General features: G+C 46.5%; 1 protein-coding gene across 1 annotated transcript; it reads right to left on the bottom strand.

The window, feature by feature from the left end:
• Positions 1-18,706: 18,706 nt before the first annotated feature.
• Positions 18,707-21,450, bottom strand: LOC129154648 (uncharacterized). The gene is made up of 2 exons (XM_054734559.2): positions 21,323-21,450; positions 18,707-19,311 (listed from the first exon to the last, which is right to left on the bottom strand). The coding sequence occupies exon 2, from the start codon at positions 19,293-19,295 to the stop codon at positions 18,834-18,836; it is 462 nt and encodes a 153-aa protein (XP_054590534.2). The 5' UTR covers positions 19,296-19,311; positions 21,323-21,450; the 3' UTR covers positions 18,707-18,833.
• Positions 21,451-23,210: the final 1,760 nt, after the last annotated feature.

Genomic DNA, 23,210 nt, shown 5'->3' with positions numbered 1-23,210 from the left:
ATAAGCTACAACGATGTTCTGCTGAGCTGTGGTGGCCTCATGGAGGGGGCCATCGTCTAGCACACTGCTGCTAACCACTTAAACGTTCTCTCTCTCCTGATAATCACTTTTTGCTTTCCTTGACGTTGGATGTGCTACTGCTAGTTTATCCATTTAATTATAGATCCACTAGGATAAATACAATAAAGTTTATCTTTCACCAAATAGAATATTTTCTAAGACATCACAATATAACTATAGACACATTACTTGTCTTTGTGTGTGTGTGTGTGTGTGTGTGTGTGCCTGCTCTGTCTTCTCGATCCACCGTGAGTCGTGGTGGATGGCTGCTTATACTGAGCCAGGATTCTCTGGAGGTTTCTTCCTGTAAAAAAGGGAGTTTTCCTCTCCACTGTCATCCACTAGGGGCTGGCACCAGAAGTGAGCAAATCCTCATTGACTCCCATGTTAAAAAGGCCAATTTCACAGCAGAAATAAACATGTTTACAGCCTGGTTCAAAAAAACATTTTAGGTTTGATAGATGTAATTTACAGTTGTGACAACTCTGAGGAGGGTGAAGGTTTTTGTGACTCTTCTGTTTAAGTGTAATTTAATGTTTAATATCCTGAATAATTAGGGAGCATCAGAGCCACGTGACTTCAGAGCTAGCTCCAAAGAAAGGCTTCAGCCTGGGCTTCGGTCTCATGTTAATAGATGTTCGGCCATTTTGACTCTCTGAACTTTAGTTTTGTCTGTGTGCTCGTGCTCAGACGTTAATTATGGAATTATTTGGACACCGAGGGCAAGCTGTGGTTATTGCCTGCACTAACAGGTCATCCAAGCAGTTTCTGCTTCTTTTTATCAGTAAATAAAATTATATTTCTGTACTTTATTTTGCTGGTTGAATGGGGGAAATGAGCGGGTGCCCAGCTTCTCCTGTCTACTGCCTGAGAACAGTTGCTAGATAAGGCGGCCAGCCATTCCCATTTCCCAGGGCAGCCAGGACAGGCAGGCCGGCTCTGATGCGAGGCTGTAGTCATGCTGGTCACTTATAGATCTCTGAGGGAGACCACAAAAATACTGCAACTCTTTTTGTTGATGCTGCTTCTCTTTGAGTTGTTCAACCGCATTTTCCTCAATAATAGTTTGCTGGTTGAATGGGGGAAAATCTGTGCGTGTAAGACAACACTGCTTGGTCTAAGATGGGTTCAAATATAACATGTTGGTGTGGCTGCTGGGTAAAAATAAACAAGAGCTAAATATCTGACCAAGGATAGAAAATAGTGATGGGAATTCGGGCTCTTTTTAGAGAGCCGGTTCTTTTGGCTCAGCTCACCAAGTGGCTCCTCAGATTTTCTGTTGCGTAGAGTACATTTATAACCAAAATAATGCTAAACTATATGTAAAATTATTTACTAACGTAAAAAAATGCAATATATCAAATATTTATCATTTCTATGGATTTAATAACTGAACACTTTCCGACTGCTGGCGCTCATTTTGTCACCGTCTTCGTTGCACTTTCTCTCGCTCGCCTTTTTCCTCCTCCTCATTCCCTCTCATCTCCCTCCACCCGCATGTGCTCTGCTGTGTCTGAGTCTGATCCTCCCTCTTCCCTGCCCCTACTGCTCTGTGTGTGGACAGTCTGGACATGCAGTTACACATGTTGACCAATCCCCTGTAGCTTTCACCAAAGCAAGAGGGTAGGGGGGAGGGGACGGCTCCCAATGACGAGCTGGCTCCGTCGTTCACTTCAAAGAGCCGGCTCTTAGAGCCGGTTCATTCGCGACCGACACATCACTAATAGAAAAGGCTATCGGGCTTCGCTGGAGCACCAACTCAGCCAACTTGCAAATCTTTGACCGCGGTGGACCAGCGAAGCCCGATATCCTCGGTCAACTATGCAAGCCGGAGGTGCCTTGACTTTTTAGAGATGGGAAATGTGGCATCAACAAGTCAACTCCATGCTGTGTTTTTGTTCTGCTCAGCAGCTGAACCAGGTTCATTCACTGTGCTAATTGAAATCACCTGGTTTAGTTGGTGAACGTTGGTTAAGTATTGTAACCCCAGATTGTATTTCGTCAAGTCTTAGCCCTTAAGCTAGCTGCTATGGGAATAATGCGCAGCTGGATGGGTTTATGCCACACTGGTTAGCTCAACCAATGGACACACCCAACATGTCTCCTTTTAGTGAGGGATGCTCTGCCGCAGCCCAGTGCTTAAAAGGCTGAGGCAACCAGAGAGGAGAGTGGGGCCCCACTAAAATTATCATCCACAAGAGGATGAAAATCATCCAAGCAAGGCTGATGTGGTGCCATAATGCCTTCACTCAGCCCGCTGAGGTCCAAGCATTGAACGAGTGATGGATCCTGAAGCCACATCTCGTAAATAATAACAAGTAAGGGAACAGGGTGAAGCCCATGAAGCAGCCTGACAAATGTCTTCCATCGACACACCACTGTGGAGCGCCATAGAAGAAGAAATCCCTCTGGCTGAGTGAGCCCTGAGTATCTCAGGAGGATCCTGGCCTGATGATGTGTAAGCGAGTGAAATGGCGTCACACAGCCAGTGTGAAAGACGCTGGGTCAACAGCGCTTGCCCAAGGGAAGAATCTCTGTAGTGCACAAACAGGCTTTGTGAGGGGATTGAAAACAGATCTATCTCCAAAACCCTGGTGACAGGATGATAGCTGCAGCATATGTTTTAATAGTGCTGAATGCGAGGCCCCTGTCCATCAGTATCTGCAGAAACGATAGGACATCCGCCAGCTGGCAGGAGAGCGCATGAACATTTCGCTCCGTGCACCATTTCTGGAAAGCTGCCCATTTAGCAGCATAAGATGTGACGGTAGAGGGCGCCCACGCACTCTGAATCGTGGCGACAACATCTTGCGGCAGGCCAGAAGCCTCTAAGCTTGACCGCTCAGCGGCCAGAACCACAGCTGTTGGCCTATTTCCGGAGGATGTTTGATTATCCCATCCGCCTGGAGAAGGGCGTCCGCCCTCCACGGGAGCCTCCACGGAGAGCCGGACATTAGCTGGGAGCTACCAGAATTACCAAGAGCTGTTCCGACCTAACTCAGTCCAGGAGACGGGGAATCAGTGGGACTGGCGGAAACACATACAGGAGCGTCTGAGGCCAGGGCTGGTGCGAGAAGGCGTCCGCTCCGAGTGGGGGATGTCCCGGGGACTCAGGGAAAACCACAGGCGACACTGTGCGTTTTCGCAAGCCGCGAACAGATCCACAGAGGGTTCCCCGAACCTCATCCAGATCTGTGATATCAGTGCGGGATAAAGACGCCAGTCGGAGTCGTGGGGTCCCCCTCTCGACAGGATGTCCGCTGCTACATTCAGAACCCCCGGAATGTAGGTGGCTTTGATGGACAGCAGGTGGACATGTGCCCAACACAGTAAATCTGTGGCTAGACGCAATAGTGGGAGGGATCGAACTCCCGATTTATGTAGGCTGCCGCTACCTGGTTGTCTGTGTGAACTTCGACATGACGGCCCTCGAGAAGGGCAGCAAAGTGTCTGATCACATTCCTCACTGTCATAAGCTCCAACACATTTATGTGCTCGTGCGTGTGGGAGGGCCAGCGATCTGCCACCGTATGGGACAAGCACGTGCCCCCCCATCCCAACAGTGACGCATCCGTAAACACAGATACGTGTGACGTAGGACGTCCGATGGGAACCCCGTGTGAGAGGATGCAGGGATTCCCCCAGTGAGCGAGGTCCCCGCCCACTGAAGAGGGAACCCTCAACATACGTCTCTTCTGACGTATCGGGTGTACCCGGAGGCGGATGAACCAACGCTGCAGGCGCCTCGTGTGCAGTAAACCTAGCGGCACCACAGCATGGGCTGCAGCCATCATGCCCAGAAGTTTCATGACTAACAGGGCTCTCACGATCTTGCGAGGTTGCACGCGGGAGATCATCGTGGTGAGATCTGCCGCTCTCACCGGAGACAAACGTGCTCTCAGTAGAGAGGCGTTCAGCTCCACCCCGAGAAACACAATCGACTGGGATGGAAGGATGGAGCTCTTCTCCCAGTTTATGGAAAACCCTAGGGTTGACAGAGGCTCTATTAACTTCCTGGTTTGCTCTGACACCTCGTCCTTGGACCGGGCGCATATGAGCAGATCGTCCAGGTAAAATAAAACCCTCATTCCCGCCGTGTGCAGTGGCTGCAGTGCGGTCTCCAGACATTTGGAGAAGGTGCGCGGGGCTAGCGAGTAGCCGAAAGGGAGACGATTGAACTGGTATTGAACTCCTTTGCATGAGAAGCGCAGGAACTTCTGGTGCTTGGGAATTACTGGGATGTGGAAGTATGCGTCTTTCAGGTCTATTGACGTGAACCAGTCCCCTGATCGCACGTATTCCAGGACTTGCCTCATTGTTAGCATGTGGAAATGCATCACTGCTATGGAGCAGTTGAACAGGGAAAGTTCGAGAATTGGTCTCATTCCTCCCGACTTCTTGGGTACTACGAAGTAGCGGGAGTAGAAGCCTGAGAGCTCTCGTCTTCGAGGGACTTGGGAAATTGCGTCCTTGGACAGAAGTTCCCGCAGCTATAGCTCCAGGGCCTGAGATTGTACCTGTGACGTGAACATCGTCTCCATGATCCCGTTGAAGGGAGGAGGAGGAGCGGACTGAAAATGGAGTGTGTGACCTTAATGAATGGTGTCCGATATCCATTTGCTCATGAGACAAAGGCGGTGCCATTCTTGCGCGCGTTTTGACAGCGGACGCGTGTTCGAGGTCACATGAACGACGTCTGAGGACTGGGTTTGCGCCCTTACCGCCGTCGCTCACACCAGAGAACTGGGAGCGACCCATGGAGGGCTGCGCTCAAAAGGGCGAGTGTGAAACAGCTGGAAAAGGCTGATCCGCACCGAGTGGGAGCCGGGCCCGTGCACGGGGATGACAAAGTGCCAGCGGATGGAGCACTTGCACTGTGTCGACGCGCATGGTCGTGACAGCGCCATGACATCCCTTCCCACCCAACGTTGTGGGGGAAGCGGGATGAGTTGGGCCTGGCCGGAGGCTGTGGCCAGTGCGCAAATGGAGCACACCCGTACAGCTGGCCGTGTAATATGACGGACTGCGGGAACATACAGATGTGTCGCAGTGCTTGGTGTGGGGAACATGTGTGAGGATTCGGCAGAGGGTTCTGCAGAGGACTGTAGGATTGTGCTCTCAATGTGACGTTTTTTGGGTATTATTTCAAAACCAAAATCATTCACAGAGTTAACATTACAGTCACAAGCACACACATTCCTCCCAACGAGTCATTTTCAATGGGTGTTTTCGGCGAGGTTCCTGCGACTGTGACTGCCAAGACGGCATCTGCTGGCTCTTTCGGAACCGTTGGCCGCCAACTCCCTGGTCCCGCTTCGGCTCCACCTCAGCGGGAGGCCGGCTCCGCGGGGCGGGCGGTGCAGCTGGGCGCCTGAAGTTTCCGCGCCGTTCGTCCCATCCTCTGGAGGAACGGCCGGAGTGCGAGGCTGACCGAGGGTGGACCAGGTCTCGCACCATGGCTGACAGTTCAGCCGCCTTCTGAGCCCTCTCGATGATGCTCGTAAGATGGGGACCGTCAGAGGTGATGGGGCCTTCCAGCATCTCCCTGTGCAGGTGATCAGGAATGGAGGGCAGGGCCTTGAGCCACAAGGCCCGCTGGATAAGGGTCTGCCAGGCAGCAATGCGAGCAGAACCGGTGAGTACAGCAGCACACAGATTGAGAATGGCACCAGCAGTTTTGGTAATGATGGTTTTTGACTCGTCAGGAACATCAAGCTCTTCCACCATTTTGGAAATGCCAAAGGCAAGAAGGGCGATGTTATTTCCTGCAGCGCCGGTCTGGAAGGCGCACTGGTGTGCGTGGTCGGTGAGCCGCATCAGCAGCTGGTCATGCTTAGAAGCGGGAACTGCTCGCGGGCCAGCGAGGTGGTTCTTGGCGCCACACAGCGAGGCCAAGTCCGGCTCCAGTGGAGGAACGGATGGCCAGCCCAGGTCGGAGAAGCCCTCGACCTTGGTTATGGGTGCATATGTGGAAATTGGTGCCTTAAGCCTATCAGGCTTGGAGAAGGCGGCGGTCCAGCAGCTCATGGCAGCGGGGAAACGCGGCCAGACGGGGTCTGGACAGCGTGTCTGTGTTGACCCGAAAATTCCTGCCAAATCATCTGCCTCAGGCGGAGCCGGTTCTGGAACGGCTAGCCCCTTGTGGACCGCGGCCGCGGAGATGATGGCGGGCAGCTCCTGGAGCGGTGCTCTAACTGCTGGTAGGGAGGAGCTAGAAGCCACTGGGGCAGGAGGACCCGCTGAGCGAGGCTCGTCGACCTCCGTGTTGTACAGGAGGGAAGAAGGGCTATGGAAGACAGCCTCGTCGTACTCCTCATGAGGCTCGTCGACCTCCGTGTTGTACAGGAGGGAAAAAGGGCTGTGGCAGCCAGCCTCGTCGTACTCCTCACTGTCGATGACATCGTCCAGTCGGGAGGAGCCAGCCGGCTGGCTCCTGACCGACGACGAAGAACTGAAAGGCCTTGTCCAGCGAGTACGTGCCAGCCACTGGAATTTCCTCGTCGGTGGCGGGGGTGAAGCACTCGACCCGGCGGACCTTTTCAGCCACAGGCAGAGCGGCACAAAACGGGCACGAGGCCTGGGGGGTCATGGCCAGGCCAGCGTGATGAGCCCCGAGACAGACCTCACACTTGGCGTGCAGGTCACCGCTGGAGATGGAGTCCGTCTGGCAGGCCGGGCAGGTCCTGGCGTCGCTGGACATGGCTGGTGAGTTGAATGTTGTTTCTTCGATAATTTGCTCTTCAAAGAAAGCTCTTAAGCTTGGCTTGAAGAGATAACGGAGGCGAACAGTGGAGTCGCTCCACTTACCGTAAATCCTCCAATACAGGCCGGTATTCAATTAAAGGCCGGGTCTCCAATTTTGGACGGTGTCGGAGTCAGCGGAGGTGAATAATGGCCGGTCTCTTATTGTGGCCGGTTGGAATGTAGTAACAAGCAAATATGAGCGTCTCAGCAGCAGGGTTATAGTCCCCAAATCAACCAGTAGGAGGCAGTAGAGGCTCACGCAGACCTTTGGTAGACTTTTTCTTCAACGCTTTGTAACGCTACAGACACCGATCCTCTATCACGCTCCTACCACACAGAGTCACGGTGTCAGTTAACCATGCTAATTCAACCCGCTCCACAGAACACACATCACCTTCCCTGTGGCTTACATAACACTCACACAACACGCAAATCAACACATAGGAACTAGCAGAACGATAGGAAACACATATAACACAATATCCAGAATGCACCTGGCTTACAACCCCAGCCAGGTCATTACACTATCAAGTTCAAAGAGAACGTGCTGATTATGCTGCAGAACACTCTGGGGAGCAGTAGCAGGGGTTGTATGAACTAGTCGACTTCACTATAGTGACTTTTTATGCCTGTCGTCGACTAGTCGCTGTCACGTGATAATGACCAGCAAGATGCAGCCCTCGGAAAAGACAGCAGCCTGCTGTCAGCAGGTGACAAGCTCCTGCGCTCAGGGGGGCAACGCTCTGTGTCAGAGCGTAGGTACTGACACGCCATGGACGTAATTTTGGGGGGGGACGGGGGGACATGTCCCCCCCACTTTTTTCAAAGTCAAGTTTTGACCCCAGCACTTTTTACCATCCAAAAACAATATTACGCTATATTAAATTGACACTGATTGAGCTCTAGGACCAAGCGGAAAACAACTGTGTTGAAGCCTGTTTCCCATTAGAGCATACTGTAAAGATACCCCCCCGTGTCCCCCCCCCCCACTTCTAAAGTGAAAATTACGTCCATGTGACACGCGATCGTTCATGTCGGTTCATTTCCTTTAATGTTTTCTGTCTTTTATTTGCGCCTGATGTGTATCGCTGCTGTGGAGCGGGGCACATCACCTTGTCCTCCGACGCACAGATCACTGATGCGGTCGCCAAGCAAGGAGAGCTCCGCTGTTTTCCCGGTCGGTAAATCTGCCTCCTAAGCACGGCCACAATCAGGTGTCGCCACCTCAAAAACTAATTTAACACGCGATCGTTCATGTCAGTTCATTTCCTTTAATGTTTTCTGTCTTTTATTTGCGCCTGATGCATTTCGCTGCATGCTGTGGAGCGGGGCGCTGCGCGCATCACCTTGTCCTCCGACGCAAATTCCACTACCTCCGCTCCGCTCCGCTCCGACACGAACGCCGGAGCAAAATCGGTCCCGTTGTAGTCAATCAGAGCAATTCCACTACTGCGGCCGTGCTCCGGCAGTGCGGCGCCGTGCGCCGCCCTCTGTTCCGGCGTCCGGCAAAAATAGAATCGATCCCATTTTCGCCGGAGCACCTCCGCAGTCAATGGACAGAAATCACAACCGCCCAACAGGAAAAGGAGCAAGCACAACTTCCTTTTTTCACAATAAATCGATAAACAAAAGGCGTTTTTTGTTTCATATGCACAGGTTTAACAACTTTTAACAACTATCAATGGCGGCTGAACTTTAAATGCACAAAAATAAGCCATAAATACAGTTTCCACTATCAAAGTAGTCGCCCTTTGTTGATCCAAACACTGCTGATCTCTCAACACAAATGATGGGCAGATTAAACAGTTCATTTCGATGCTTCTCCCACACAACGGGTGTTTGGATCTAACTTCCCGTTTATTGCTCGGACTGTATGATACGGCCGCCAAGCAGGGAGTGCTCCACTGTTTTTGCGGTCGGTTGATCTTTTAGAACTGCAGTTCAAAGGTAACTCATAAGGTGAATATATATGAACCCAGGTAGCAGTTTCTCTTTAGGACTGAGAGGAGATGCAGGAAGATAATAAACAGGCAGGACAGAAAAATAGTCAAATAAAAACAAGTTAGTTTTTGTACCTGGTGGTTGCAACAAACAGACACCACTGAAGGTAATCAGAAGTGAGGACCAGAAAATGAATTAATTATTTTAATGTTTAGAGCAGCAGGAACTCTGAGAGGCTGCAGGCGCATCAGTGAGTTTGCGGCCGCTGCACAGGGGGAGGGGGAGGGGGCTGAAGCAGAAACTACCGTTGTTAAAAGAAATGTGTTTAACTTTGAAAATGTGGGCACAATTTTAATTGTCAAAAACTCCAGCGAACCATTAGTTCATTTTGCTCAAATAGAAATAGAGGCCTGCCTCTAACACTGGCCCTCCTTCCAATAAAGGCCTGGAGCTTGATGAGCTAGAGTCAAATACAGGCCCGGGCCTGTATTAGAGGATTTACGGTATATACCCACAAGGGGTGCCCACCATTGGTGGGCGTACATTTAAGCTCTTCATGATTGGCTGATGCTGAGATCATCCTTCCAATAGCAGCTAGCTTAAGGGCTAAGACTAGACGAACTAGAACGGAAGAAAAACACGGCATGAAGAGGACTTGTTGATGCCACAATTTCCCATCTGTGCTTTCTACAGCGCTTCTTGCTAGAAACGCCTGCAAAATCTCAGTTAGCTTCAGCTTAGCATGTAGCTAATGTCCCACTGATCTCCGACCGTGGACTAATATAAAAGGCCACGACACCCAGCTATGATCGCAGCGGTCTGAGGATCTGCTTGTAATTTAACAGTCCCAGTCCATATTAGATCTCCACACGCGATCAGCATCACTACAGCCTTGCACAGAAGCCAAACTGCTGTGCAGGTGAACTAACCCTGTTCCTGGACCCCCTTCTTAGCTTCTTGGGTTAGCTAAGTTAGCTAGTAGCTACAATGGTTCATTTATTTCCAACTGTAACACCCTCAGCTCCACCTCTTTTCACATTTTTGGATTGCCTGGGTGTGAAGGGACACGTGACATGGTCAAAATGGCGATGGTGGGAACTTCCCTTTTGGAAACAAAAACTTATAATTTGAGCCAATGGACATGAATTGTCCAGTATATGTGTCAATGGGTGCAACACTCTGGAAGTGTGCATTTGGCTTCCAGTTCCCTTTATCCATAGCAGTTGATGAGTGGTGAATTGCAGGTGTTTAGCTGAAGTCATGCTTCTGCGTCTGCGTCAGTGCGGAGACACGCAACGCCATTATCTGTCCTTGCGGGCCTGCTGGAGAGCTCCGCAAGGACGCACGGAGTCGAGCTCCCTTTTCTAAACATCCGTCCGTCGAGACGGACAACACAAGCTTGTGATTGGTCAGGACGCTGCTGTTGTTTACAGCGCCGCCATTGCGCCCTCAAAAACATAAAGAGAGCTGAGGATAACTAGCGGCAGACACGGGGCAGCTTGAAGAATACCTCGTGAAAAAAACTCTAAAAACATGAGCGTTTAATTTCCCGTGACTGGAGAAGTGAAAAGATGTGCAGCAAGCGTTTTATTTGTGGATGGAAATGACAGGAAATGTGGGTTTAGAGGTGACGAGCCCGTGAAGAGGTGGAGGAGGATGAGAGACAAATTTGTCTGTGTTAAAAAGTCTCTTATATACAAAAAAAAACATAATATAAACACTCTATCTTGGACGATACATGACAGGATACCACAGAACAGCGGAACAGAAAAGGCCCTCTGCTGTCCTGGCGGGGAATTGCTTTGCAACACTCCCCAGGAGATGGAGAAGTATGAGGGCAAAACATCTCCATCCGTGCCTGCGTGTCTCTCCCTTTTGGAGCTGATGGAGAAGCATGAATCAGGCTTAACTCACCTGCCAGTGCGTCTGATGAGAGAGTAGAGCAGGGATTCCCAAAGTGTGGTGCGCGCACCCCTGGGGGTGCGCGAGCTGCCGCTAGGGGGTGCGCGAGGTGAAAAGTGTAATGGTTGCGGAGCTCAGAGAAGTCTGTCATATGTCACCATTAGCGTAGCCAGAATCTCATTTGTGGGTGGGCCAAAGGAATAGTAAGTGGGCACAATAAATGTAATTAAAAAACAAGTATATTTTTGCGCGCGCGCGCGTGTCCTCCACATGTGCCCTAGCTTCATAATAATAACAATGCGCCGAGCTTCAGCACTCTGGCCTGCGCACGCCGATATGTTCCGTATTTGATCATTTTTAACGGTGTTGGAGGAATCTGAAGGTGGCGAGTCATTCTGGCAGATTGTAATTAACACCTGTCTCATGCAGGTGTTCTGACATTGTAAACCTCACACACAGAACATTGTGGATGTAACAAAATAACAAGAAATGATTCCCATTCAGGCTATTAACAGCGCGCTGAAGATCTGAAGTTCAGAGCGCGTCTGTCAGAGGTCAGACACGTTCCGGCTGAACCACGGCTCACGGGTGCACAAGTGAGCACATCTGGGCTGGGCAGAAGGAATTTTACAACATTGGTTTAAATAGCGCGAGACGCGGTGACTTGAGCGGCTGTGTCCCGCGCGCATGCGCGCGCGCACACACACACAGAGTCAATAAGCGCACACGCTGCTTTAACTCCGGCCCGCCGTCAGACTGAAGGCAGAAATGAACGCTGCCTCCACCGTGATAAAAACTTTTAAAAGGTTATTTTTCATTCAAGGTCAAATTAAGATATTAGCTTCTGGGATGAGTCGGGTCCGCTCCAGCCAGTGACTCCGAACCTGACCACAAGTCCACTGCAGCATTTGTTATTCCGGTCCGCATGACAGCGGATCGCAGATTCAGCCACACCATAAAACAGCAATAAGTCGGTCCGAGGCAAAAGTGAACATCATGGCTATATCTTGTCCCCTATAGACATTTGATTACGCACGAGTAGGTGATCAGCTCAGGTTTACGCAGAGCAGAAGGAAGGAGAGCGCTCTGGCCGCACAGGTTAAACGTTCCTACTTTAAGAAAACTGTTAAATTGCATTGTTTATGTGCTACCTGGGCACTCTAAATATTTATTCAAAATGAAATCAAAGGAAATTGTAATGATATCGAATGCTTATTAATTACTATTTAAAAAATGAAAGTGATGGGGAATTTTTTTAACCCTTTCTGTTTAGCTTGACATCTGATATATATATATATATATAGAGCCATGTCCCGATGTGGGGGCTGGGGGGGGGGGGGGGTGCGTCGACATGGTCGGGACATAGAAGGGGGTGCGCGGCTAAATAAGTTTGGGAACCACTGGAGTAGAGCATCACCAGAGCACCCTCTAGTGGCCAACCTGCAGACTAACAAGGAATAAACAAAAAAGGCCCGACCCCGAGGACGAGAAGCAAGAATCGTCCCACACAGACTAATTTCATAAATTATAATTGTGACTGAGTGGTTATGGTTAGAGTAAGCGTCAGGGTGAAGGTTATTTTTTTTGGCAGAGGGGGAACGCAAATCGACATAACACCGGTGCCCGACGCAGGGGAAACAAATTCTACCAGGGATAACTAGATTTCTACAACACCTGTTCTTTAAAAACCCCAGTAGTGTACAGCTACACAATAGTGTTTACCTGGCGTCCTGACAGACAGGTAGGGCAGTGTTTCAGAGCTGTACACTGGGTGCATACAGACCATTTTTCATGGGTAAGGGATTCTTTTGGTTTTCCTATAGTTGTTTAGAAAGGTTAGGGCTTTACGCTGTGTGTGGAAATGCGCTGCAGGATCGGTGGTGTGGATGTGATGTGCCGATTACTCGGTTGTCTGTGAGCACTTTCCATGAGACATAACAGGTAAGCGTGCACTGATTAATTGAAAAGGAAGGAAATCAGCAGTTTAATAATTATCTGCTTTCTTTCGGCGCTGTCACTGCTGTTTTTGTTCAGTTCATTATTTTTATTAAACTTTTTTCTTCCTCATTTTACGACACTCCCAACGTTTTACTGTGAGTTACTTTTAGAAAGGGGTCTGAGACGGCGAGAAGGTTGGCTGTGGAGACGCGTATACACTAGGGTGGCGCAGCCGCACCACCAGTTGTTGTAAATAATTATGAGTGCATGTTTTTATTTAGCTTTGTTTGCATGCAGGTTGCAGTGTGTGTGTGTGTGTGGGGGGGGGGGGGGCATGTTATGCATCCCTGGTAGTTTTTTGCCTCCTTCCTCTAGCTAAAGGAGTGTGCCATTATTCCCCTCTGGGTTTTTAACTGTTTCTGTTTTTGATATTAAAGAGTGTTTTTTATGAATCCTGTACAAAGAAGTAGTAAATTTTTGAGGAAGATGTCGTCTCAGCCCATTGCTTGATCTAGCATGATCACTTTCTTTAAGTGGTAATAGTTAAACGTGTGTGGGGTGTGGGCACACACTCCAATCAGAATACATTTCTCATGCATTCATCATTCCCAGTTCACACCATCGACATAAATATACTGGACATCTCCTTTCCATAGGCTCCAATACCACGTTTTTGAGGGGAAATGGGAGGTGGCCACCACCGCCATTTTGACTGTGTCACAGGTTCCGTCAAGCCCAGACAATTCCACAAAAGGGAAGAGAGGTGGAGCTGAGGGTGGGGCTGTAAGGCTGGGATCAACTGACGACACCCAGTCAAACTAGCTACAAGCTAACCTGAAGCTAATCCAAAGCTAATGCGGAGGTGGGAGCTAAGCTAACGGAGGTAGCAACCTAGCTACAACCGGAGTTAACTGTGCACAACACCAGAGCTTCTGAGTCAGAGATACGCCGGGCTGACCGCTGGGTACAACCGGGTGGAACACAGAGGTCTCCCGAGAGCTCCACAAACCGGCAGCCGCACAGCAGACAAGCGCCGCTGGAATCTGAGATGCACAGAGCTGCCGCTGGGGAGAACCAGGTGGAAAGGTTTCCATCCCAGAGCTCCACAAGCCGGCAGCCGCACAGCAGACAAGTGCCGCTGCAATCTGAGATGCGCAGAGCTGCCGCTGGGGAGAACCGGGTGGAAAGGTTTATCCCAGAGCTCCACAAGCCGGCATTCCGTGCAGCAAATAGAAGCCGCAAAGCCAGGGGAGAAACGGGTGGAAAACATGGGTCTCCCGAGAGCTCCACAAGCTGATAGTGGGAACCCAGCTCCACCAACATGTTATATTTCAACCCATTTTCTAAAGTGCAGCATTATGTTAAATGCACTGGGTTTTACCCTATTACATTTAAATTTCATGGTTAAACAGTACATGTTAAAATCTAAGCTCATCTCGGCAGTGACCTAAAATACATAAATATAATTTTACTTACCAAAAAAAATGAAGTGGAGACTCCTTGGACGCTCTATTAGTGCAATTAATGCCACAGCAAGTCATTTTGTCCAACAATTGCACAAAAATATCCAAAAACAAATACACAAACACAGAGACTCAAAATGCCGGAGCAGTTTCCAGGCCAGACCGAGGCTCTACTGAGGCCTTTCCACGGAGCTAGCTCTGTGGTCACGTGGGTCGGATGCTCATTAATTATACAGAATTTTAGGCTTTTAATACACTTAAACAGAAGAGTGAGAAAAAGATTCACCCCCCTCAGAGTTGTCATGAGTGTAAACTAGATCATTTAAACCAAAAACATGTTTTGGTACCAGGCTGTAAACATGTTTATTTCTGCTGTGAAATTGGTATTTTTAACATGGGAGTCAATGAGGATTTGCTCGCTTCTGACACCAGCCCCTAGTGGATGAGGGTGGAACTGCAATTTATTTCATTTCCGGGATTGCCTCAATTTTCAATAGTGCCTTGCTGCAGACATTGCCCCCCCCCCCCCACACACACACACACACACACAAAACACGCCCCCGCCCCCGCCCCCCCGCCCCCCCACTCACACACACACACGCACGCCCCCGCCCCCCTGTTGAGCTACCCCGAGCTCAACAACGGCAAACAACACATTTGACAGAAAATAAATAAAGAAATAGTATTAACGTAATTAAACAGACAGAACTCCAGGTTTAAATATGAACGTATGGATTTTCTTGGCCATCCCCAGTGAGATTATAAAACACAGATACCACCAACAAATAATCAGTTGCCGTACAATAGGCACAACATGCCTATGCTTACTTAAGTTAGCAGGTGAGTAATGTATGTGCAAGTGTTTATTTTAGTGATAATCGTTTTAATTAACCCCTTAAGCCCACTGGCCTCCATTTTTGGGAGCACACCTCCTACAGCAACATTTAACTTTCAACCATTTGTTATTACAGGCACTAACAGTGGGTCTAAGTTCATACGAGTGAGTAGTTAATACTATGTTACTATTTATGGTTTTTTATTGCTTCTTTACAGTGAAAAGCTGCTGATGTGTAATTTTTGGGCATATTTACATGTGTATATATGCATTTCATATATTCTGTTAACAGGAATGATTGCTGGCCCTTTGACACAAAATGTATTGATTTAGAAATTACTAAAATATTTTGCATTAAATACAATTCACAAGACTAGTAAACTCATATTGACCATACACTAATCTGGAAAGAATATACTGTAAACACAAAAGCAGAAAAGTTTGGCTTTAGAAAAAAAAGTTCAGACAAATGAACCATCCAGCAACAGCTTTTATTGGCCTTACAAAAACCTTCGAAAAATAAAAAATAAAAATGTCCACACAATGAGATGAGTCCAGAGCTTTTCTGAATTTCTCCGAGTATATGAGCAGTTCCATGGCATAGGACATCAGCTGCCTCTCACTAATGAGACAAAGATAAATAGTAATTAGTAAAAATGACATTTACACCTAGAGGCTGTCATAAACAATGTGAAAACAATACATGTAGGCATTAGCACTGTTCTTGTGTTTGTAGAATACCTCCAGTCACACTGCCGTACATTTCTGTGGCTTTGTCTGGTCAACATTCATGGACAGCTGAAAGTGCATGGATGGTTGCCTGAGTAATGAGGTGAACAAAAGGACATCTTTCATGTAGACATTAGTCTGTCGTGTTGCAGGTAACAAGATATTAACCATGAGTTATAGACTGACAACAGTAAAGGCAAAAAATATTTTCATGTGATACAAAAAAATTTTCAGAATGCTGACCACGTTGTGTTGGTCCATGCCGTCATTGTCCTTAATCACGACACACAAAAAACATGACTTCATGCACAGCAGTTACAATTAATTTTATTTTGTTGTCATTCAATAATCTTCACTCATATTCACCTGCTCTCTGGGTGGAAAGCTGTAGGGTGTGTTAAAATACACATGGTCTGTGTCCTGTGGATTCAGAGGAAAGCAAATAATTGTATCAGTTTGATTTACAGTTATCCAAAGAGGATTGACATTTGCACCACCACTATTGAAAGTTGACAACATATCAAACTTTCGGCTATTTAAAATCAACAAATAAACCAAAACAAATTGGAAAAGCTAAATACAGCAACTGATAATTGTGGGACTACTGCCGTCTCAGAATCATTCCATCCCTAAAGTGGTGACCTATTTTCAAACAGGCAGGAGTAAGGTCTTCACTGACCATGGTGCTGCTTTCATGTTGTCTTTATCTTTTTATCCTGAATACCGGTGGTACATTGGTACGAAGGGTTGTCTGTCCCTCTTCTGTAAAATGGGCAAACTTCCTTCCATACCTGTAATAAACACATATTTTCATGAGCCAAAATTGAGATAAGTGTGACCATAAAAAAGTCATCGTTCAGGAAGCCCTGCAGCGTACCCTTCCAGGCCAAGGTTTTCTAATAGGACAATGCACCACCATCTTCGCAGGAGACACATGTCATCCTAATAAAGACCACAGGTACACTATGAGGACACATTAGTCATAGTATATTAACAATATTTGAAAAGTAGTGATAGAATTTTTACATTTTTCTTTTGTAAACTTACCACACTGAAGTCAAAGGATGTTTCCATAGCAAAGTACCAGGTGTACTGCAGTGATGACAAATTTTCAAACAATATATATGAGACTGTTCAGTGACAGAGTGGACACACATTTACACTAAAATATGTAGTGCAGATCATTACAATAAACTGTATATTAGAGAAGACATGATAAACTGCATGTTTAGAATTAGTACTGTCCACAATCCATTTATTAACTTTATGTAATGCTGTTTTGTTGTGGTTTTGTTTTGTTACTGTGTTGATTTAAAGTAATTCAATTGTGTAATGTAGCTTTACATGAACCTAACATAGTTCTTCAATTGAAGCCATGCAAAATACTACATATTATCCAATCAGTGGCTCCAGCATGCGTGTTTTGTACATAGGGGCGTGTTTGGTCGGGAGCGTGTTTGGTCGGGGGCGTGTTTGGCCGGGGCAATGTCCGCAGCTAGACCTTACTCTCAATTTTAGAGCTGCATTGTGGGGGCTTGGTTCACACCTATATTTACTGCCCCGGTTTTAAAGGTATTTCCTGTCCCTGCTCAGCTTCCTGGATATCAAGCATGATGTTTAACACATTTTAAACATCTCCTGTCGGTGATACAATGTGGATACAGGTTTATACATTTACAAAGATTAAATACAAGTGATTAACACCTGAAAATAGTAACACACCCCACATTTGTAGTTTCAGTTCTCAATTTTTAAGCAGCAGTGCACTAAATCTCTTTTCTTTCCCAGCTGTTCATTTAGGCAATGAGAATTTGCTCACTTCTCGTGCCAGCCCCTAGTGGATGAGGGTGGAACTGCAATTTTTGTCACTTCCTTGTTGGCTTCATTTTCACTCCAGAATCATGGGGGCCCGGTTTAAAGTGACAGTGTGTATTTTTCCTTGCGATAGGGGGCAGTAGATACCTGAATCGTTGCAAGCAAGCAGTGTTTTTGTTAGGACCTTACCAACGGATGCCCATTAGGGTCAAAAAGCCCTGGGAAATGGAATGCAAACTTTAGCAAAGTAACAAGCACATCAGACTCCATTTCATCAGTGACAACAAGCGAAGAGGTAAATGTGTAAGACAACAACATTTAAGAATGACGAAAGTTATGTAACCATTTGTTACCATCCATCCATTTTCTGAACCCACTTGTCCATGTGGGGTCGCGGGGGTGGATGGGCGGCTGGTGCCTATCTCCAGCGGTCAATGGGCAATCAGGCGGGGTACACCCTGGACAGAGAGCCAGTCCATCACAGGGCAACACAGAGACACACACACACACACACACACACACACACACACACACACACACACACACACACACACACACACACACACACCTAAGGACAATTTAGACAGACCAATCAAGCTAACAGTCATGTTTTTGGACTGTGGGAGGAAGCCAGAGTACCCGGAGAGAACCCACGCATGCACAGGGAGAACATGCAATCCATGCAGAAAGATCCCAGGGCGGGAAGCGAACCCAAGACCTTCTTGCTGCAAGGCAACAGCTCTAACCACTGCGCAGCCCCATTTGTTACAAATCAGTAAATACATTTTGTCCTCATGGGCTCCCACAGAAGGAAACATGGCATCTAAAATGGCGTCGCCCAGAGACTTAGACCCGCCCCCATGTATTTTAGACCTGATTTTTATGGTTACATGTTACAAAGCTGCCAATATTTTTCAACAACATTTTGATGGATATTTCCAGATATTAATGGTAAAAACTACAAATTGTCTCTTTAATCTTGTAAAGCAAAGGAAGATAAGTGAAAGGTAAAACCACTGAGGACCACAGACTTGAACACAAATGTCTTGCCCTTGAACTGTAGAAAAAGAACCCAGTTTTTGATGATTATGCTTTAACACAATACGTGTTTCTGCAGCAGAAACCATCTAATGGAGAACCTAGGGTCCCTATTTAAAATTAGATTATTTCTCTCCACACAGAAGAAGGTTTCAACAGCTTTCAGTGTGGCTCCGACAGCACTGAACTGCAACAATAAAAAACATCAGAAACAAATATTAGAAAATAAAACCATGCAGTCTCAAATCCATGATTTTAATTTCCAGGTCATTAAGACAGCTGCTAAATGTTTTTGTCATCAAATTGTATAAAAATACATTTCAACATACAAAAATAACAGCTTCCTTTTAGTAATCATGTGAACCACATCAATATCCGACAATAATTAGTTCGATGAGCTGAAGGATCTGAATTCGTCTAGGGTCCCAGACGCAGTTCTCCTCCAGGCCACTCCTCACCATCCCACATTTAGGAGGAACCCAGGCAGTGTCATACCCCTGATTACTCCAGGTCTTCTGGAAAGGGTGGTTCTGGCGATTGATGACAATCACTCTCCCCACATTGACCTTAACTTTGATGACAACCTTGTCCCATTCTGGGTGATTAGGAGGATAACGAGAAGCTTTTTGAAGGTCCCGGCTGAGGTAAACCCCAGGACCAAGCATCCCACCTGAAGACCGGCGAAAACCTGAGGCAACAATGCTCTGAGCATATGCCTGAGTAGTGCCATGGTACATGACATAGGTGCGACCGTCATGTGGCGGTTCAGCATCCAGTCGAAATACTCCAGGAGGAAGGAAGTCATCTTCTTCCCATTGGAAAGTGCTCATGATGGCTTCAGTATGCCTGCAGGGAATAAAGGGTTTTATTACAAATACTCAATAATCAAAAAGTGAGACTAATATTCTCTGCTTCAAAATCAAAGAGATTCAACAGGTATTGAGTGATAATGAGTTAAGCCTGGATCCCACTGTGTGATTTGCGTCCATCTTAGCCAGATCCCTTGACGGGAGCACAATTGTGTAAAAAATGGTGAACGTGAGGGTGATTTGCAAACCTGTGGTCGTCCAGTCTGACCAGCTCTGGGACAGTTTTTAGAGCCATCTCATGACCCAAATCAGCCTCCGACAGTCTACAAGCATGCTTAAAAGCCTACGATTCCTGTCTGAAACCGACCAATGACATCACTCCTTTGGGACGCCGCGGCAGCAAGACTCCGCCTCTCTGAGTTTCAGTTAAAATTTTTGTTTAAAATGTAGACTGTTAACTACACACCAGTTTTTATTTTTGTTAATATCCCAAGTTAAACCAGAGTTATGCTTCATTTAACTACATTTTTAGACCATCAGCTCAATTGTGAAAACCTCGATTCTGTGATCTGTTAGAGCTGAGAGGAGATGAGCTCACGAACATAAAAAATAAAACACAAAAACGTGTGGGGCCTGGAAAACTCCTCGCTTCAGAGATGGGATGGAGGTCTTAGGGTGGAGGTTGCTTTGACTCCCAGACGGTTCCATGGCCTTCATCAGGTCACAGGTCCAACCAGGTGGGGGGGTGGGGGGGTGGGGGGGGGGGGGGGGGTCACAGCAAATGTCCACATTCCCTCTGTGGGGACTTTACTCTTCAGCCCCAGACTGAAGACTCAAGGACACCAGATTCTGATAAGATGAATTGTTTTGGGACAGGCAGAGACAAATTTCCTCCCTGCCTTACAGTTCTGTTGGTCACAACTCCTCCAGAAAGCAGAAAAATGGTGTTTAAACTATTCCACGCCGTGCTCGGACCACTCTCTCCCTATTTTAAGGTGTTGCCATATTTTGTGTCCTCTACTGAGTAAACAGGAAGTAATTATTTGGAAATAACTGACTCAGGAGTAATGCATGTAATTGTATCTAAAAAAATAAAAGACAAAACAGTTCCTGTGAGACATGAGATATTAAAAACATAATTTTAGATTCTGTGTCATCAGAAAACTATAACTACATGGAACTACTTTGTAAACTCCTCTTCTGTGTTTTCAAGCCCCTCAATAATCATAATACTCTTCTTTCCAAGTTACTTCAAAACATAAAACAAGAAACTCAATCAACAAGGACATGTTCTACCAACATGCTGTTTCTCCTCACAACGCCGTACCGCTTATGTGATCCAAACACATGAACGGTATCAACACTAACAACCAAAGTACATCACCATCCATCTAATCCAGAAGAATACTTTCTCTTCATCATTCTTCATCACTACCTTCTCATTGGCCTAGTGGAAGACTGTCCACTGTGGAGCTAGAAGATTGGGGTTCAAATCCTGGTTGGGTCCTACCAAAGATTTTAAAAATGGGACTCAACGCCTGCCTTTTTGACACTGAGCTGTAATGGGTTGGACTGGATGGTTAAACCACCAAATAGCTCACTGCTCCTAATGGGGATGGGTGAAATGTGGAGATGAATTTCATCAGTGTGTGATGACTAATGGGACTTTAACTTCTCAACCCTACAACCATCAATACAAAGTAGGGGAGTGACACTCATTCAGGTCCCTGTGCAGTGCTACCTAACACATAAAACTACAAAAACTTTATCTGAAGTTGCTGTTTGTTCTCATAACTTTGAGGTTGGGACTGATAAAATACAATGTGGATTATCTTTTTCAAAAGTATTTTTATTATAAGAAAACTATTTGGTTTTAACTTATGACTCAGTCTGATGGAGCTTTTACTGAGTTTTACTTTAACACAGTGGAAAAAAGGAGTCTTCATTCTATTAGCAGGAACATCAATAAGCATCTGAGAACTTCAGCAAACTGACCTGGTTTGTATTTTGTTTGTGAAGGGAGGAATAATAAAGCAGCTCTGACTTACCTCCGTCCGAGTCCGTACGAAAGTGAATCTCCTTCTCGTCCTGCCTCAGACAAAAATCCTCAAGAGGAAACTCCAAATATGGATGTCTTTCTTTCACTTTTGTTTCTCATGTTGAAGGCTGTTTTAATCAGTCAGGATGTTGTTTAGGCGTGGTCGACTCAGACCTAAGTTCCATTCCTGTCATCCAGCTGCACATTGTTCTGTGTTATCAGAACCAGAACGGGCCTCACGGGGACTTCCACGTTTCCAGTTTGACACTGATTCTGTGGTGATGTTTGTGCAGCAGGTTCTTCCTCACCTCTGTCAGTGCGCCCCAGGGCAGCTGTGGCTACATCGTAGCTCATCACCACCAGTGTGTGAATGTGTGTGTGAATGGATGAATGATACACTGTAGTGTAAAGCGCTTTGGAGTCCTTACTCTGGGAGACGCTATACAAGTGCGGGCCATTTTCCCAGTGAACCTGTACATCCTCCTCCTTACTAGTTGCAATGTGTCATTTTCATTTCCACGACATAAAGCAGTTTAACGTTTCTCTCTCACGCTGAGAGCCATGTTTACTCGGGATCAGAGGCATCTGTGGGCCCCAAATAAAAGAGAACATATCCTTATTTTTACTTCTTGTTTTCTACATATTTCTATTAATTGTGTCTTTTGTGAATTTATGCATCTCTATTTACGTAATTAGTACCTTTTTTTCCAAACATATTAGTGGATCTTTCTCATTAGTTTCCCCACAATATGAAAGTGTATTTGTTTTCTTTTTTATTATTATGTAAATCCCTGTGGGCTTTTAAACTAAAGGTTTTAGTGTGTTTACAAGATCCTTTTGTAGAGGTTGTCATCATTTTACTACTTACTTTGTACATGTGTGTGTGTGTGTGTGTGTGTGTGTGTGTGTGTGTGTGTGTGTGTGTTATAGGGTTTACATTTTTGAGATAATCAGGACTTTATACATCTTTTTGATTGTAATGACACGGGGAATTTCCTTCTCTTTTACTAAATTATGTATTTGAGTCATTTTTTTACTGTAAAGTCGATATTTTAAATAATTTTTCTTAGACAACCTTGGTGGTTGTTTGAGTGACTCTAATTGGAAACATTTGGTTCACAGAGAGTCCTGTGACCCCTGACCCCTGTGGCCCTGGAGCCTCTTCATTAGAGTCAACATGATGACTGTCACCAAGCTGCAAAATGAAGAAGGAAACCAGCATCTTACTGTTTGAAAACACATTTTACAGAGAAGTGTTAAAAGTTAAAAGTTTGTCTTCATGGAGGTGATGACGGTGATGAAGAAGAAGGAGCAGAAAAATGTTGTGTATGCTGTTTTATTTTCACTTTGAGCGTTTCATTTTATAACATTGTTGTACAGAAGCATTCAAAGCATGGATGTGAACTGCAACAACTGTTTCATGTCCAACGGCTCAAGGTTAACATAACACACCGGTTTTAATTCCTTATCGTCTTGCACTGGAGACCTGCTGAGATAAGAGGAGACCCTGAGCCGGGGGAAATTAAGGTTCACGCACGCTTTCAGGGAGAGGAGAACAGACATTTATCATTAGCAGGTTGGAGGACACACACTGTGTGTGTGTGTGTGTGTGTGTGTGTGTGTGTGTGTGTGTGTGTGTGTGTGTGTGTGTGTGTGTGTGTGTGTGTGTGTGTAAAATTCAAATAAACAATCTGACTTATAAAAATTATTCATTTACCATTAAATGATCATGTCACACAACGTGTCAGGTTTGTGAACACCTTCTTCAGTAGAAATAAATGCACTGTGGGTGAATGAGATCCCATGAACCCCACTATGTGAGGCTGCTCAGCTGTACATCTGAGGTGGTAGTGTGCAGTACTGGAGCTCCACAGGGTACAGTGCTCTCACCCTTTCTC

The sequence above is a fragment of the Nothobranchius furzeri genome, chromosome 5 (genome assembly GCF_043380555.1).
Source record: "Nothobranchius furzeri strain GRZ-AD chromosome 5, NfurGRZ-RIMD1, whole genome shotgun sequence".
In the NCBI taxonomy this organism is placed as follows: Eukaryota; Metazoa; Chordata; class Actinopteri; order Cyprinodontiformes; family Nothobranchiidae; genus Nothobranchius; species Nothobranchius furzeri.
This window is presented reverse-complemented; position numbering and strand designations above follow the sequence as displayed.

Coding starts and splice junctions, on each gene's coding strand:
- LOC129154648 (XM_054734559.2), bottom strand. CDS start 19,295: ATGAGCACTTTCCAATGGGAAGAAGATGACTTCCTTCCTCCTGGAGTA.